The sequence below is a fragment of the Cetorhinus maximus genome, chromosome 26 (genome assembly GCF_964194155.1).
Source record: "Cetorhinus maximus chromosome 26, sCetMax3.hap1.1, whole genome shotgun sequence".
Classification (NCBI taxonomy): Eukaryota; Metazoa; Chordata; class Chondrichthyes; order Lamniformes; family Cetorhinidae; genus Cetorhinus; species Cetorhinus maximus.
The window spans coordinates 20,582,674-20,599,571 of NC_135904.1; the positions used below are offsets into that span (position 1 = coordinate 20,582,674).

The 16,898-nt window shown below is 41.3% G+C and overlaps 1 protein-coding gene across 1 annotated transcript in view; it reads right to left on the bottom strand.

The window, feature by feature from the left end:
* The window catches only part of cgnl1 (cingulin-like 1), a 140,672-nt gene that overhangs the window by 19,274 nt on the left and 104,500 nt on the right, over nt 1-16,898 (bottom strand). Inside the window, exons 13-14 of the mRNA XM_078530314.1 lie at nt 7,684-7,845; nt 6,945-7,034 (exon numbers count right to left, since the gene is read on the bottom strand). Of these exons, the coding sequence (XP_078386440.1) occupies nt 6,945-7,034; nt 7,684-7,845 (252 nt within the window). The remainder of the gene's footprint in view (nt 1-6,944; nt 7,035-7,683; nt 7,846-16,898) is intronic.

Consider the following 16,898-nt stretch of genomic DNA (forward strand, 5'->3'; position numbering starts at 1 on the left):
GAACAACTATCCAATATAAGAACATGAGAAAAAAAATCATGTTCTAAAAATGGCCAATTGGCCCTCCGAAGCTCATCCATCTATACCCCCCCCACCCAAGATAACAAATCAGTTGTACTACCAATACCTAACCTTGACACATCTCTAGAATCTTGCATGATTATTCAAAAATTATCACCTCTTGCATGAAAAAAATTATATTTAATCTTTGATCCCAATTAATATTTCACAAGTTTAAATTTTAATTCTTGAAAACAAGGAAAATGACTCAGATTTATATAATACATTTCATGCCATCCCAAAGTACTTTACAGCCAATTGAATACTTGAAGTCTAGTTACTGGTGCAATGTCGGAAACATGGCACTGAATTTGTACAGAGCAAGATCTCACAATGCGATAAATTCAAGGGAATTTGTTTTAGTCATGTAGTTTGAGAGTTAAAATATTAACTACCACACCAAGGATGACCCTTCAGTTCTTCTTTGTAATAGTACCATGGGATCATTCACATCCAGCCCAGACGGTAGGGAGGACCTCAATTTAATGTCTTATTTGAAGTGTCAGGCTAGATTCTCCTGCTCAAGTCTCTGGAGCTGACACTTTGAGACAGATTAAAATCAACTTGGTTTTCAAGAAAAATTTTGGTTGAGGCTCCCAATACCCTCATGCCTGACTTACAAGTTCTAGTTCCTGAATGCCTTCCTCCAAATTTTCAACAGGATCAGCATGAGGGGTAGAAAGATTTGTTAAAAGTTGTTGGATTGAACAGTTTGTTCATGAGAACTATCTTCCTGCTCCTGCCAACCAGGTTGAAGAAACAAGAGTGAGAAGCAGTAGGCATTCAGGATTTTGATGAGTTTTCCAGAATGCTGTAAAGGTGCATACAAGTGCAAGTTATACCTTTCCAATGTTATAGAGGCAGAGTCTGCGATCTATGTTTTGCTTTGGAAAGGAGTCACCAGCAATTGTGGAATGATGACTCAGCAAGTAACATGAGAAGGAACTCCAGCTATCAAACTAGATGCTGATATACATTATATAGTGGCTCCTTAAGCATGGAGAGCAAGGTAGTGAGTATTAAAGCACTATGGAATATGTTTGCATGGCACTTACCATTTCACCTGATAAGCCACATGTTTTTGCTTCAGAAAGGCAATAAAAAGATTACTTTTTTTTTGAAGTAAATAAAATGCTCAAACACATTCATTTCTCACTGTTGGAAAGTCAATTAAGCTAGCAGTGTAGGAAAAACGAATGACTCTACCTAGGAACAGAACAATAAGGAATGTCGTGGGATGAGCGTTTTGATATTCATATTTTCTTAAGGAGGATGGCTATTATTTCTGAAATTCCTCCTGGTGAGATAATCCTAGCAACATGTGAAGGATGCAAATGCATCAAACAATAATGGCCAATGCCCAGCCATACAAAGGGTTAAAGAACAGTTTCAATGCAGCACCCAGCGGCTCAGAGTCAATGTATTTAAGGGACTTTTAGGCATGACACAGCTGCTCACTTACCGTGGCAAGGAAATTTACACAGTTGATGTGAAGCAGCGGCATTTCAAGAACACAATATACCTGTGTGTCCTGATCCTGTCAGAAAGTGAAGAGGGGATGGGGCATTTCATCCTTCACCTCAATCAGTATAAAAGTCAAACAGGCACATACACAGTTAAAGACATGGTGGAACAATAGCTCGAACTGGTGTATTATGATCAGCACAGCCTGTTATAAAGTTAATCTTATTCTCTAATGAAAACTTGATGTGTATGGACATTATTGAAACTATTCTTGTACAACTGTCCATCCAGGATAGTAATGTTTTTGTGTTGCTGCTAACCTGTCCAGGTGTCTATGAAGTGACTTACATGCTACAGTGGTGAACTCCCTTCAATTTGTCAACAGTGTACCTGAATGTCCACCTTAGAACAGCAATCTGTATAAGCCATTTCTTGTTAAAAAGACAAACTTCAAACATAAATATGTTATTAATTACCAAGGCATATTCAAACTGAGGGGAATATACTGTGGCCTAATCACACCATGCAGTGACAAGGTCAATTGAAATGTCAATTATTAAGAATTCAGTGAAAGCAATCCAAACATAATGTGCCCACAGGTCATGTTTATCCAAAATTAAAGAATGATCAAGTGTCAGAACACAATAAAAATTGCACACCAAGTGAATGGGCATTGTAATTATCCTTTTAAATTTGGAATATAAAGGAAACTAAATACAATCCTGAAGCAATAGATGCATTAGAGCCATTTCATCTTACACAAACAAGAGAACATTCCACAATCTGAAGGTCATGTCAGTTGTTAGGATTTGAATGTTAGCATTTATTTCCTTTCTTGCATAAACTGATTAGCTCTCCTCTGAGTTTATTTATTCTGCTCTGCATCTGTATAACCACTGTGCCGATAAATGCTGGAGGGACCTGAGTCAGCACAACGGAACAAGCTTAAACCAGGCAAAGCTAATGACATTTTATTTTCTGCTCGGGCTAGTGGGACCTCATTTCCACACTCTCATTTCGCTGCTTCCAACACCTGGTATCACTGGTGTAGCAGGTGCACAGTAATCAGCGGGGATCTCATCAGAGGACGCCAATGATGGCGAACGTAAGGCAAGCTTATCTTCCCTTTACTTCACCATTGCCGTGGTAACATCCTTACATCCCACAGCAATGAGAACACAGAGGGCGACGCTGGGTCTTTTTCATATTAATAAGTGGTTGGTGACATGATGCCAAGTATGAGGGGTTTGGGGGCGAGGGGGGTGGTTGCAGGGGGAGCAGAGTAGGTTTTCCCCCTAGTTCTCTAAATTGCAAAGGGCTGAGTATATGAAGGAGCTACTGTGTAGGTGAGATAGCTCGCATGGGCGGGGAGGGAGGGAGTCAAAACACAGGCATGAAAGTGCGCGTGTTAGAAAAGGAGAGATGCAAGGTGTGAAGAGATGAAGTTTGGGCCAAAGGTGGGGGAAAGACTTGTCCAGTAATGTACACAAAACAAAAATGATTTCTTTAGCAAAACAAACAGGATAAGAATGTTGTAGTCTAATGTGACTAAACAAATTCAACAATGATTTCAATGATTGCCTCTAAAGGCAATTTATAAATTCAAATGTTGCTTCACCAGATTTGAAGCTCAGACACATTCAGCTGAATATATAGGAGAGAGTTCCCCCCACCACACCCCGTTTGTTGGGGGGGGTTGATCGGGCCCGCCCAGCGTGACACGCACCCAAAGGTTCTGTGCGTTGTCTGCGCGGGCGAGAAGGGGGTTTCCCTGAGTCGGGAGTTCGCTCTTTCGCACACGCACAGAGGTGCCTCAGGGAGATAAGTTTTAAAAATTTTAATATAGAGAAAAAAATATTTAAGATGTCCCCTCATTTGACAGGGTCACATAGGCTGGGACGTCAATGAACTTTAATGAAAAAATGAATTTAATTTATAAACCCTTCATGAAACCTCACCCCGCCCATGGATGCAATTCCATGAAAAATGCGAAGGCCGCCTGGGCTCTTCACCTGCCCGACAACCTTAAGGTTGGACGGGCAGCTTTCTCAATAGCCTTAATTAGTTAATTAATGACCTTAATAGACCTTTGACAGTTCGGCAGGCACGCAGCTGACTCTAAATGATACCCGATGTCACCCAGCGTCATTTTACACCTCGGCGTGCGGGCCCCACCCCCCCACGCTCGCTGAGCCAAAAATTCTCCCCATCGTTTAGATAAATATTGAAAGGTGGTCGATCTCACTTAACATAAAATAGTTTGTAACCAGAAACCTACTTAAGTTTTCTGGAACGTTGCTTTACGTCTTGTGCAAAGATTCCTAGCATTTGCACGACCTTGTATGTGAATTGCCTCCTGACCTTGCCTATAGAATAACAGTGGCCACACTTCAATATTAACTCAAAGGCAGTGAGGCACTTTGAAACGTCCTACAGATTTGAATGAAATGTTATCAATACGTGCATTCCTTTCTTTAACCTTCTGTGTATTCTGGGCAGGACTCGGTGCAATGCACTCTATGAAGTAGAAGCCCTTTAATACTAAGCTGATTAAATTTCATGCATTTATTGTGTATTTTACATTCCCTATTATACAAGCCATTTCCTTCTGGCAGCACTGTTAAATACTGAAAATTATTCTCACCAGTGGAGACATACTGATGGGTACGGCTAAAACTGAGGCAGCTACAACTGAGAAAGTCATTTTACAAGGCGCTTACCAGCGTGGAGATTACGTAGTGGGTCAGAAATTTGGGACTATAAATTTAACAGCTCCACCTCCATTCCATGCTCGTTCGTCTCCAGTGAGAGACTGACACTGGTAACAGGGTCTCACAAAATTACCCTATTTTTCCTTAATTTCCTCTATTTTGTGTCACTTTTAAACAGTAATTGTACGAATGTGAAAACCTTCAAAGCAGACACCTTTTGCATGTTTTTGTAACTCCATACATTTTAGGATATGGTACATATACATGAGCAGGCAGACAGGGATTCAGCTTAACAACTCATCTTAAAGGCTGCATCGATGCAGAATGTGAACCCCACCACCGTGTAGAGTTATTGAGGCAAACAGCATTGATAACTTGATAAGTACATGAGGGAGAAAAAGAATATGTTGATTGGGTGAGATGTGGGCAGAGGCTCAAGTGGAACATAAACACCAGCATAAACATGTTGGGCAAAATAGAATTTTGCAGCACAGAAACAGGCTAAGTAAATTCTATGAAAGTTGATCAGCCATTGCCTAACATTTATTAACTACCTGGGCATCATGATATAGATTATCAGGAAGTATGCCAGTGGGACATCAACATTTAGCAGATTTTTCATGAACATATTAGCATATCAAAATACCCAATGTCTCCTCAATTTCAATGGGCACCATCTAGACAAGCTAGCAACTAATTCACAGGTTGCTTTCCAATGAAAACTAATTTAGCTTGAGATGCTGTAAAGCCAAATAGAAATCCACTCTTAAGTCACACAGAGGACAAAGAAGCCTAGAAGCATTGCCGTAACAAGAAGATGTTGAAATACCATCTAATTTAAATATACAAAGTAGATTTAGATCATGAATATCAAAAACGAGTAAGCAATCATTTTGGATAGAACGATGGCATTAGAAAGAAACAGGTAAGGAAAAGTAGAATCGCATATAAGGCAAGATGTAAAATAATCTTCAATTTATAATCTAATACAATCCAATTTTAAAGGAATTGTTACTTCTGTGAAGCAAAAACAACAACTTAACATGTGAAGTCAGAAGAAATAAAATGCCCTTTCTATAATTTCCCAATTTAAAACCTATCAGTGGTGGAGGTTAAAAGGACTTGTTTAATCACATGCCAGAAAGATCAAATGACAAAAACATGATGTAAAATTCTGTAGCTCGTGAATGTTTTGTTCCCTAGGATTTGGCAACTAATCAAGGGAAAGAACAGTTCTTAAATGGTGCATGAAATCAGTTGGATAGATGTTGGCTTCACTTGATAAAAAAAAAACAACCAATTTGGTCATTCTGTGAGTGAACAAATTGTTGTGCCTTTGATATTTCAAAACAATATATTACATAGGAACAAAAAGCTCTAATGCTGTAGTGTCAATAGTAATTCAGTCTTACTGCAGATTATATGGGTGCAATTAGTTAGTATTTTTGGCTTTGGGGCTTCTATCTGTAGGAACTACCCACACAATAGCAGTCAGTGAAAATGGAGATCGCTAGTCGACTGTAATGCAGCTCAATGTTTGCTTTCAACTCTCTGTTACATCACTTGTAGACCGTATAAACTGAAACTGATATGGCATCAATGACAGCTATTCTCTGGCAATTCACATCGGTTTACACCAGCTTTATTCAAACATATATATAACCTATTATTACTGAAGGACTTAAAATAACACCCATGGTAGCTTGGGTAAGTGCAAACGTGATATAATCTGAGATGGCACTTAAAAACCAAAAGGCTACTGATCCTGAAATAGAGGAGTCTGATGCCACTGTCATATTATTTTACTTTGCTGCAAATAAAAAAGCTGGTTTCAGGATAACGCAATACCAAGTAGCTTGCACCACGTTCCACATTTATCTGGCCTTACACAATGATGCTTTCTGAAGAGCACAGAGCAGATTGAGAATACAAAGAGACCCATTTTTTTGCTGGCAGAGAAACAGTGGTATTTAAAATTTCCATTCCAAGGGTGTTAAGGGTTACAGAACCGTGGATGGGGTTAGGGTATAGCTCAGTCATGATCTAACTGAATGACAAAACACACCCAAGGGACTAAATGGCCTACTCCTGTTTCTATGTGAGTATTTTAATCAAGCAGCTTTTGATAGTTACATGAACTTATTAGGGAAGAAGTGAAACCAGTGAATTTGGTTACATCTTACAAAGCTGTAAACAAATTGGTTGGAACAAGGTAGGTGCAGTCATTTATATTTATGAGTGAGGCCAATGGCAGGAGATCTGCGGGTTTTTTTAAGTTGCTATAGCAGTAAATATTTATTAAAGTCACACACTGACACTGCCTGTTGCAAAATATATCATGAATTTTAAACAATGATTTGTACATTTTTATGGTTGGCAACCTACACATATCCCAAATATAGTGCCACTGAAAAATACAGAGCTTTGTTGCTTATTTCGGCTGGGGGTAAGGGGGGGGAATCAATCTAATGCGTAGCATCCTAGACCACTAAAGCAACATTAATGCCCTGAAATTTTGCCAATTGTTGGGGGAAATGCTGTCCCATTGATTTAGTGTTGTCCATATTTTACTCTTTGCCGACTTGTTGTTAAAATTATACCTTTTGTGACACAAATTCTTATGTTGTAGATTGGACAACAATTTCAACAGATCAATTTATTTCAACAATGCCTAATCTATTATCTAGTTACTGCAACCGACTTAGTTACCTGTTCTCTGTCTCTACTGATGCGATCTGTCAGAAGGTCTGAATTGCTTCTCTCCTCATCCAGTTCCACCTCCATCTCTGCCAATTTATCCTGCAAACATAAATCAGGTTGAGGTGGACAGTGGCTTGGAAATAACAACCACTGTTCTCATAAAACTGCTTTCACCTATTGTACAGGTATGATGCATTATGCTTCAACAACAGCTGTTAGTGTACAAATATTCTAGGTATAAAATTCTTTAGAACAGAGATACGGAATTGCTGAGCCAATGCTGCATCACACAGACTTCTATCTTTTCGAAGAACCTGCGAATGTTTTTATTCAATTAATGGAAGTCCATTTTGATAACATGCTCCTAAAGATATAAAGATCACATTATGTTAACATTTATGATGTTAACACTTTATTTGTTGACATATTCAAGAGTGTTAGAATCATTTTTGTTTTATGTTTGATCATAAACAGTTTTCTAGGATTTCAACCTCAATGCTGATTTCATGCTTTTTTGTTTTCTAACTGCCATTGCTCAAATCCATAAATAAATAAACCAAGAAATATTTAATTATTCTTTGAAGGCGAAACCTATTTTTTGGAAGGTCAATTCAACTTTTTATTGTAGTGACCTTTTGGACTCTTCTAAAATTAGCCGCACGATCATGGGTCACCGCATTCAGGTCTCCTAGATAAGAATCCTGAACAAAATGTTAAGAAGTAAATTTAATCGCTAATTTTTGTTCACCTCCATTTGCTTGATCTGCCGCATTCGATCATCTTTTAAGTGCATTTTACTTTCAAGGTCGAGCTCTAGGTCATTGACATTCTGCTTCAGTTGCTGGCTCTTCAGAACTGCTTCATCTCGCTCCTGGCAACAGCCTTCCAACTCCTCCCGCATTTGCCGCATCTGATCCAAAATACAGCAGACCACATTAACAGGTTATTAAATAAAAACTGTTAAATGCTGAAAATCTAAAGTAAAAACAGAAATTTCTGGATGTGCACAACAAGGCTAATTTTTCTATAATCAAGTGCGGTATGTATTTAAAGCATTTTATACTTTGAAGGTAGATTATTTTAATTCCAGTTATTTTGGTGATTATCATCATATTAGTAAATTTAAATGTGAAGGAAGTAAGTTTTCCCCTAGATCTCATAAATTACATATTCTTATGATAATAAAGCTTCCTAAACTAAATATGCATGCGTAAGTATCAGCCTTGGCTTTCAGCCAGCAGGTGGTGAGTTCAAGCCCCACTTCAGAGACCAGAGCACATAATCTATACTGACACTCCATGCAGCAATGAGGGAGTGCTGTACTGTCATTAGGGCCACCTCTTGATGAGATCTTAAACCAAAGTCTTTTCCACCCTCTTTGAAATGCATAAATGATCCCATGATACTAGGCAAAGAGTAGGGAGTTTTCCCTGTGTCTTGACCAACATTCATCCCTCGAATGCTACCATTAAACAGGTTAACTGACATTTATCTAATCACTGTCTTTAGGACCTTCCTGGGTGCAAATTGGTCACATTTTCCTGCTGCTGCCCTGGTGTGACAGCCCCAATGGCATTCCCAGCAAGAGTCCCCTCTTTCCCCGCAGTGTTCCTGCACCAGTGGAGTGACAGATTACAGCTACAGCCAAAAGTCAGCTCTCTCAATAACTGATTATTAAAGACTTTCCAAACCTGGCCAAAAAAATCCTCCAAGAATCTCAAGCAGCCAGTAACAGCTATTCAGAGATTTACCTCCATGGAGTTGGGCATCCTGCAGCCCTGCTTCCTAACTATTTATGTCATGTCTTTCCTGGCTGGCTTAAGAATCACTGAATCCTCCCAGGTACCAATTTCCCCAAAAGGATCCTAACTGAACCGCTGGATCTCTATTTATACACTTTAATGAGCTAACATTGATTTCAGATGGCCGCCAGAGACACTCAAGAATGCTTTTAACCACATGGCAGCCACTGCATGTCAGGCACACTTTTTGTACAGCAAGTTTAAGCGCAAAATTGCCATGTGGGCTGTCAATTTAGCACTAAAAAACTGGGCAAAAGGTAATTGAATTTCCACTTCAAGGGGTCTTAAGATCTTACGTTGGAAAATAAAATACTCATTGTATTCAAAATTACAGGGGCTTAACTTCAAAATTGTTGTACATATGGAAAGCTGCCAAACAAGCAACCTTCGGGCTGCTGTCAAGGGCCCGGTAACAGGCACAGAGCAGCAACGGTGGTGAAGTGGGGCTTTACAAACTGGTTATGTAACCACTTTCATTAATGGAACGGGCGTGAGGAAACAAAAACTGGAATTTTGAGGAAGGGCATGCACCAATAGAGATCCCACCTTCAGCCAAAAGATGGCAGTAACATGACAAACCTTCGCTGGAGCCTTATCAATATTGACCAGCACAAAAAGCAATTTTATTCAACATCACAGCTTCATGATCCCTAGCATTCACTTGATTAAATCCGTTGTACTCGTTAGAATATGCTCGAGTACAGAAATTAACTTTAAAAAAAAACATCTGAACTGAATTTAAAACAGCCACATATTTTATCTATTATGCTCAAAGTCTATGAATTTGGTGCATTGTGTGGAGGAGAGGATGTGAGATAGGAAAAAGTAAATACATAGCAGCTTGATAATTTGATCTTGGCCAGTGGGACTAAATTAGCTATGGAAACATCTGCAAACAAGATCATCTCTGGGGGGGGGGGAAACATCAGTGGCAATTTGGTTAATGATGATAATTTTAATATAAAAACAGGGATCTCTGTATGAATTTATTGTGAATATTTTTATTTTATGATGTGTATTATAATACTTTTTAATAAATAAATTTTTCATCCATTTTATGTAAAAGAGTTATGGGTTTCAAACAAAGTTCTTAAATAAAAACAGAAAATGCTGAAAACACTCAGCAGGTCAGGCAGCATCTGTGGAGAGAGAGAGAGAGAGAGAGAGAGAGTTTGATCTCTCAGCAGATCGGATGGACCTCAAACTTTGACACTACTGTTTATTTGGGGCCAGGAAGAGAGCTGCTGGGGGTTGGGGGGATTTTCAGAGGGGAAGAAACTCAGAAGCAAGGGTTTCCAAGATATCCTGCAGGTTTTGGCTGCACTGCATTAGCCGAAGCAGCTTGGAGTTTTGAAGTTTTTGAATTCAGTACGATATTAGACCCCGTTTTTCACAAGTTAAATCCAAGAGTGACCTTCACTATTTTTTTCCTATTTCATTGCAGCGGCTCCACAATTGATTATTTTTGACTGTCTAAAGTCTTTATTAGGATTAGCGGAGCAAGGCAATAATAGACTTCTCCTCACTATTCAAAATCACATTTCTCTGTTTGTAAACTGCATTGGAGAAGCTGGATCAATACCAAAGTTTATGGATAAATTCATCCATTTGTAGCCAGTAGGTGTTTTTCTATGAAGAGTACCAATGTAATCTGATACTGTGATATTTTTGCTTGCTCTTCCATGGCACACACACACACACAAAAACACAAAGTGAGCAGCAAAACAGGCCCAGTTGGAAGGGAAGATTGTCAGCTTCCTGAAACATCGAGATAAATGGCTCTGCAGAAACCTGGGGAGCTGTGTTCAACATGAACTCAAACACCACCAGCCCTGCCACTGAAACAGGATGTGGAGAGTTTGCCTAAAATAAAAATATCATACAATAAATATCACAAAAACTGCCTTTTGTACACAGAACCATACAACCATAGAACACTACAGCGCAGAAAAAAGGCCATTCGGCCCTTCTAGTCTGTGCCGAAATATTATTCAGCTAGTCCCGTTGACCTGCGCCTAGTCCATAACACAGGCTTCAGATAATTTCTAAACGTCGCAAAGATTTTAACCACGTCAAACAGGAGGACATGCCTGCCAGGCACATCCTTAATGCGAACAGAATTGTGCCCTCGTCGGGCAGGCACGGGAGTCGGGGCCGGGAGCAGTCGCGAGGCCCCCGACTGCGATTTCACGCTGGCTGGCCAATTAATGGCGGGGGGCACGAGGGCAGGGAGAGAGCGCGCGTGTGCGCACGAGTGCTGAAGTTTGCACATGCACGCGTGTGAGGCGCAGTAAAAGCTCCCTGAGGCACGGAGCTGCTTCAGGGAGCCGAAGATTTTTAACAATAAAAGTAAAGAAATTGAAATTAACGAAATTCATGCGACCCTGGCTGGGATTTTCCAGCCCCACTGTGGGCGAGGGGGGGGCGCCCCAGCCATAAGTCCATCGACTTGCTGTGGGACCGGAAGATCCCAGCGCAGAAAACAATCCCACCATCTGTCACATGAGTCGGGGCGTGTTAAATAGGAGCGTCAAAAGTTTTTTTTTAAAACCACTGGTCGATGCCACATCCTGCCCGTGAACGGTTGGGTGAGCAGTGAAAAATTCGAATCGATTAATTGATTGGTCAAGGGCCTGGATAGGCCGCTTAACATGTCGGCGGGCGCGCTGCCGACTCCTACGTACGTCCGTGCCGACCGAAGTATCGCGCGAGGACGTCGGGACGCTCGCCCTGACGTCACCGCACGTCATTTTACGCCTGCTCGGGCCGGGCGCACACCCACCCGACGAGAGCAAACTTCTGAGATAAAAGCAAAGAACTGCGGATGCTGGAAATCCAAAACAAAAAACAAAAACAGAAATACCTGGGGAAAAACTCAGCAGGTCTGGCAGCGTCGGTGGAGAAGAGCAACAGTTGACGTTTCGAGTCCTCGTGACCCTTCAACAGTTCTGTTGGAGGGTCATGAGGACTCGAAACGTCAACTGTTGCTCTTCTCCACCGACGCCGCCAGACCTGGAGAGAAAGCTTCTGCCCTTTGTCCTGTTCAATGCGGATCAAGTGACGTAACGTGAAATTTCCTGGAATCCCTTAACCTTTCTCTGATTAATGATCGAGTGCATGATGTCACAACCTCCCTTAAGTAGGCTTTAGAAGTCTGGTAAAATTTGAAAATTGGCCATCCTCCTGGACTATTTGTAACAAAGTTTTACTTTTCTGCAGAACCTATATAATTGCATCTGACATATTCTGGAATTAACTAATTAATCAGAAATGTGAAGATACTCCAAAATGTACCACCTACCAGATATACACGTTCTTGATTTGTGATCTTAAGATTCTTGTAAAAGTCCTGGCAAACAGGACTAAACTGCCACCTCCCAAACTAGCCTAACCCAGATTAGATGGAGTATTACTTTTCCATGATGCATTAGCAGATGTAACTGGGTAGAACTGGAAGTAACTTAATGCTATGATATCTTACAAGCTTGACATGGTAGCTGGGGAGAGAGAAGGACTGGGGATATTATACAACATGTGCCTGTAATCCCGGTTCAACTAGCAACAGTCAGCTCTATATTTAAACAACAAAACAGAACTCCGGGTAGCAGCATTATCCGGGAAAGCACTCCCTAGACAGAAACATGATGCCTCGTCACTAGTGTTCTTTGTGCTGCTATTCAGTTTAGAGGTTAACAGTTATATCAAAAGAAAACAGAGGTAAAAAATTTTGCATTTATATAGCACCTTCACAATCTCCATACATCACAACGTACTTCGCAGCCAATTAAGTACTTCTGAAATGAGATCACTGTCGGGAAATGCAGCAGCCAATTCACAAACTGCAAGGTCCAATAAATAGCATCAAGATAAATGCTGGACAGGGCACTGAGGCACTCTTCCAAAAGGGCCACGAGACCTGACCAGGCAGGCAGGGCTTCAGTTCGACGACTCAGCCAAAAAATATCACCTTTGACTGTACTGCACTCCCTCAGTACTGTACTGAATTAAAAACAAAAAACTGCGGATGCTGGAAATCCAAAACAAAAACAGAATTACCTGGAAAAACTCAGCAGGTCTGGCAGCATCGGTGGAGAAGAACAAAGTTGAAGTTTCGAGTCCTCATGACCCTTCAACAGAACTAAGTAAAACTTTTTACTTAGCTCTGTTGAAGGGTCATGAGGACTCGAAACATCAACTTTGTTCTTCTCCACCGATGCTGCCAGACCTGCTGAGTTTTTCCAGGTATTTCTGTACTGAACTATCTGTCTACATTGTGTGCTCAAATCTCTGGACTGGAGCGGAATCAGAGCCAAGAATCCCACCACTGAGTCAGGTCTGGCACTAAAAGGCCAGTTTCTCAATGAAAATGGAGGCTCTGGACACATCAGGGCTATTTTTTAACCTTACAGTAAACACCAAGAGAAACAGTTCATTTTCCTATCACAAGACTGTGGATTAAGAATGTCACAAAGCAACCAGTTTGTCCTGAAGCTGACACAGGAAATTTTTACAGAAAACAAAGAAGCCTGAAGTTCTCAAGAGTGGCTTTCATAATCCTTTAACCATTAGTCATAATTTCCATTGTTTTCATTTGGAAATCGCTGGACTATTTTGGGATTCATTCTTATCAAAAATGTCTAAGACCACGTTTGCTAAAGTAAATGGGAGAGAAATTAAGTGTGATGTCTCAACACGATTGGCATTTTGAAGACATTCTTCAGGCATTACAATAGCCTGTTTGGGAAAAGTTTTACATTGGCTTAGGGTGGGGTTAAGATTGATCTACAGGCATCGGACATATACAGATGTAGAACTAATGGTTCTTTCAAAAGAATACTTGTAAACCTTTTGCTGAAAAGTTTCACTCTGTCTATTAGGATTACAGTGTGTGAACAAGTTTACTGCTTAAAAGTTTATTTAAGCCATTGTCTTCTGACCTCATCACGAACTCCATTCCCTAGCCAACGACTTCACCCCTCTGCCTGGCAACTGTCTGAGGCCATACCAGACTGTTTGCAACCTTGGCCCCAAGATAAGCTTCAGACTATACATCTGCATCATCATTATGACCACCTATTTCCACCTACCTAACACCACTCAACTCCACCCCTGCCTCAGCTGATCTGCTGCTGAAACCCTCATCCATGCTTTTGCTGCCACTTGACCTGACTCTTGCAACGCACTCCAGCACAGACTCACATCTTGCATCCTCTGTAACCTTGAGGGCATCCGAAATTCTGCTATCCCCTCTTAGCCTTCTACCTCTTATCTTAAAAATATGCCCCCTGGTTATTGACCCCTCTACTAATGGACAAAGTACCTTCCTATCCACCCTATCTATGCCCCTCATAATCTTACACACCTTTATCAGGTCCCCTCTCAACCTTCGCTGCTCCAAGGAAAACAACTCCAGCCTATCCAATCATTCCTCATAGCTCAGACCCTCCGGCCCAGGCAGCATCCTGGTAAATCTCCCCTGCGCCCTCTCCTGTGCAGTCACATCCTTCCTATAATGTGGTGACCAGAACTGCACACAGTACTCCAGTTGTGGCCTAACCAGCATTTTATATAGTTCCAGCATAACCTCCCTGCTCTTGTATTCTAGGCCTCAGCTAATAAAGGCAAGTATCCCATATGCCTTCTTAACCACCTTACCTACCTGCCCTGCTATCTTCAGGGATCTGTGGATATGCGCGCCAAGGTCCCTCTGATCTTCAGTACTTTCCAGGGTCCTACCATTCATAGTGTAATCCCTTGCCTTGTTCACCCTCCCCAAGTGCATTATCTCACTTCAATGAATACCTTGGGGTTGAATTCCATTTGCCACTGCTCTGCCCACCTGACCACTCCATTGATATCCTCCTGCAGTTTACAGCTATCCTCCTCACTATTTACCACCCTACCAATTTTCATTTCATCTGCAAACTTCTTGTTCATACATTTAAGTCCAAATCATTTATGTACACCACAAACAGCAAGGGCCCTAGCACCAAACCCTGTGGAACCCCACTGGAAACAGACTTCCAGTCACAGAAACATCCCTCTACCATCACCCTCTGCTTCCTGCCTCTCAGCCAATTTTGGATCCAACGTGCCACTTTGCCTTGCATCCCATGGGCTCTTATTTTCTTGACCAGTCTGCCATGAAGAACCTAATCAAAAGCCTTGCTAAAGTCCATGTAGGTCGCATCAAATGTATTACCCTCATCAACACTCCTGGTTACCTCCTCAAACAATTCAATCAAATTTGTCAAACACAACCTTCCCCTAACAAACCCATGCTGACTGTCCCTGATTAAACGGTATCTCTCCAAGTGCATATATATTCTGTCCCTCAGAATTCTTTCTAGTAACTCCCCCATCACTGAGGTTAGACTGACTGGCCTGTAAGTTTCTGCTCTATCCCTCCCTCCCTTTTTTAATAATGGGACAATGTTAGCAGTTCTCTGGCACCTCACCTGTGGCTAGAGAAGATTTGAAAATTACTGCCAGGACCCCTGACATCTCTTCCCTTGCCTTCCACAACAGCCTGGGATACATCTCATCCGGGCCTGCGGATTTATCCGCTTTTAAGGTTGCTAAACCCACTAGTACCTCCTCTGTCTCTTTGTTAACTTCCTCCAATATTTCACAGTCCTCCACCCTGATGTCTATACCTGCATCGTACTTCTCCATTGTGAAGACCAATGCAAGGTATTCATTGAGGGCTGTACCCATATCTTTCGGGTGCACACACAGATTACCTCTATGGTTCCTAATTGGCCCTACTCTTTCCCTAGTTATTCTCTTGCTCTTTATATATTAAAAAAAACCCTTTGGGTTTTCCTTTATTCTATCCACCAATGCTTTCTCATGCACTCTTTTAGCTTTCCTAATTTCCTTTTTTTAAGTTCCCCCTGCACTTTTTATACTCCTCTAGGGACTCTGCTGTATTGAGCCCTCAGTATATGCCATAAACCTCTCTTTTTTTCGTAATCCTAATCTTTATGTCCCTTGACATCCAGGGTTCTCTGGATTTGGTCCCCGCTTTGTCTTTATGGGAACATATTTGCCCTGTACTCTCGCTATTTCTTCCTTGAATGCCTCCCACTGCTCTGACACAGTTTTATCTGCAAAGAGCTGCTCCCAGCCCACTTGAGCCAAATCATGTCTCATCTTAGTAAAACTAGCCTTTCCTCAGTTTAGAATTTTTATTCCTGGCCAGCATTATCCTTTTCTATAACTATCCTAAATCTAGCTGAGTTATGGTTGCTATCTCCAAAATGCTCCCCTACTGATACGCCTTCTACCTGCCCGGGCTCATTTTCAAATATTAGGTCCAGAACTGCCCCCTTCCTTGTTGAGCTTTCTATGTACTGGCTAAAAAAGTTCTCCTGGATGCAACTTAGGAATTTTGCTCTCTCCCTATCTTGCACACTAAACCTATCCCAGTTAACATTTGGGTAGTTAAAATCTCCTACTATTACTGCATTATTCTTACACTTCTCTGAAATTTGATTACATATTTGATCCTCTATCTCTCCCTGACTGTTTGAGGTCTATAGTACACACCCAACAGCATGTTTGCCTCTTCTGTGTTTTTTACTTCTACCCATATGGCCTCATTTGATGATCCTTCCAGGATATCATCCCTCCTCACTGCTATAATTGATTCCTTGATCATTATTGCAACCCCACCCCTACTATCCCCCTCTCTATCGTGCCTGAATGCCCTATAAGCAGGAATGTTGAGCTGCCAATCCTGCCCTTCTTTTAGCCAATTCTCATTCATAGCTATATCATCCTACTCCCACATGCCTATCTGTGTCCTCAGTTTGTCTAGTCTTTTTCCTCAAGCTCCTTGCATTAAAATATATATCACTTAGCCTCGCTAAACTCACTTCTCTCTTACCTAGCCTATGTTTCCTCTGCCTTACAGACTCACTTACTAGCTTTTTAACTTCTAATTCCATTTCAGCTTCTCTCCCCTCTGAACTACTTTTCAGGGTCCCATCCCCCTGCCAATTTGTTTCTTCACCCAGAGGGTGGCGGGAGTCTCGAACTCACTGCCTGAAAGGGTGTTTGAGTCAGAAACTCTCATGACATTTAAGAAGTTATTTAGATATTCACTTGTGTTGCCATTGCCTCCAGGGCTATGGGCCAAGCCCTGGAAAATGGTAGT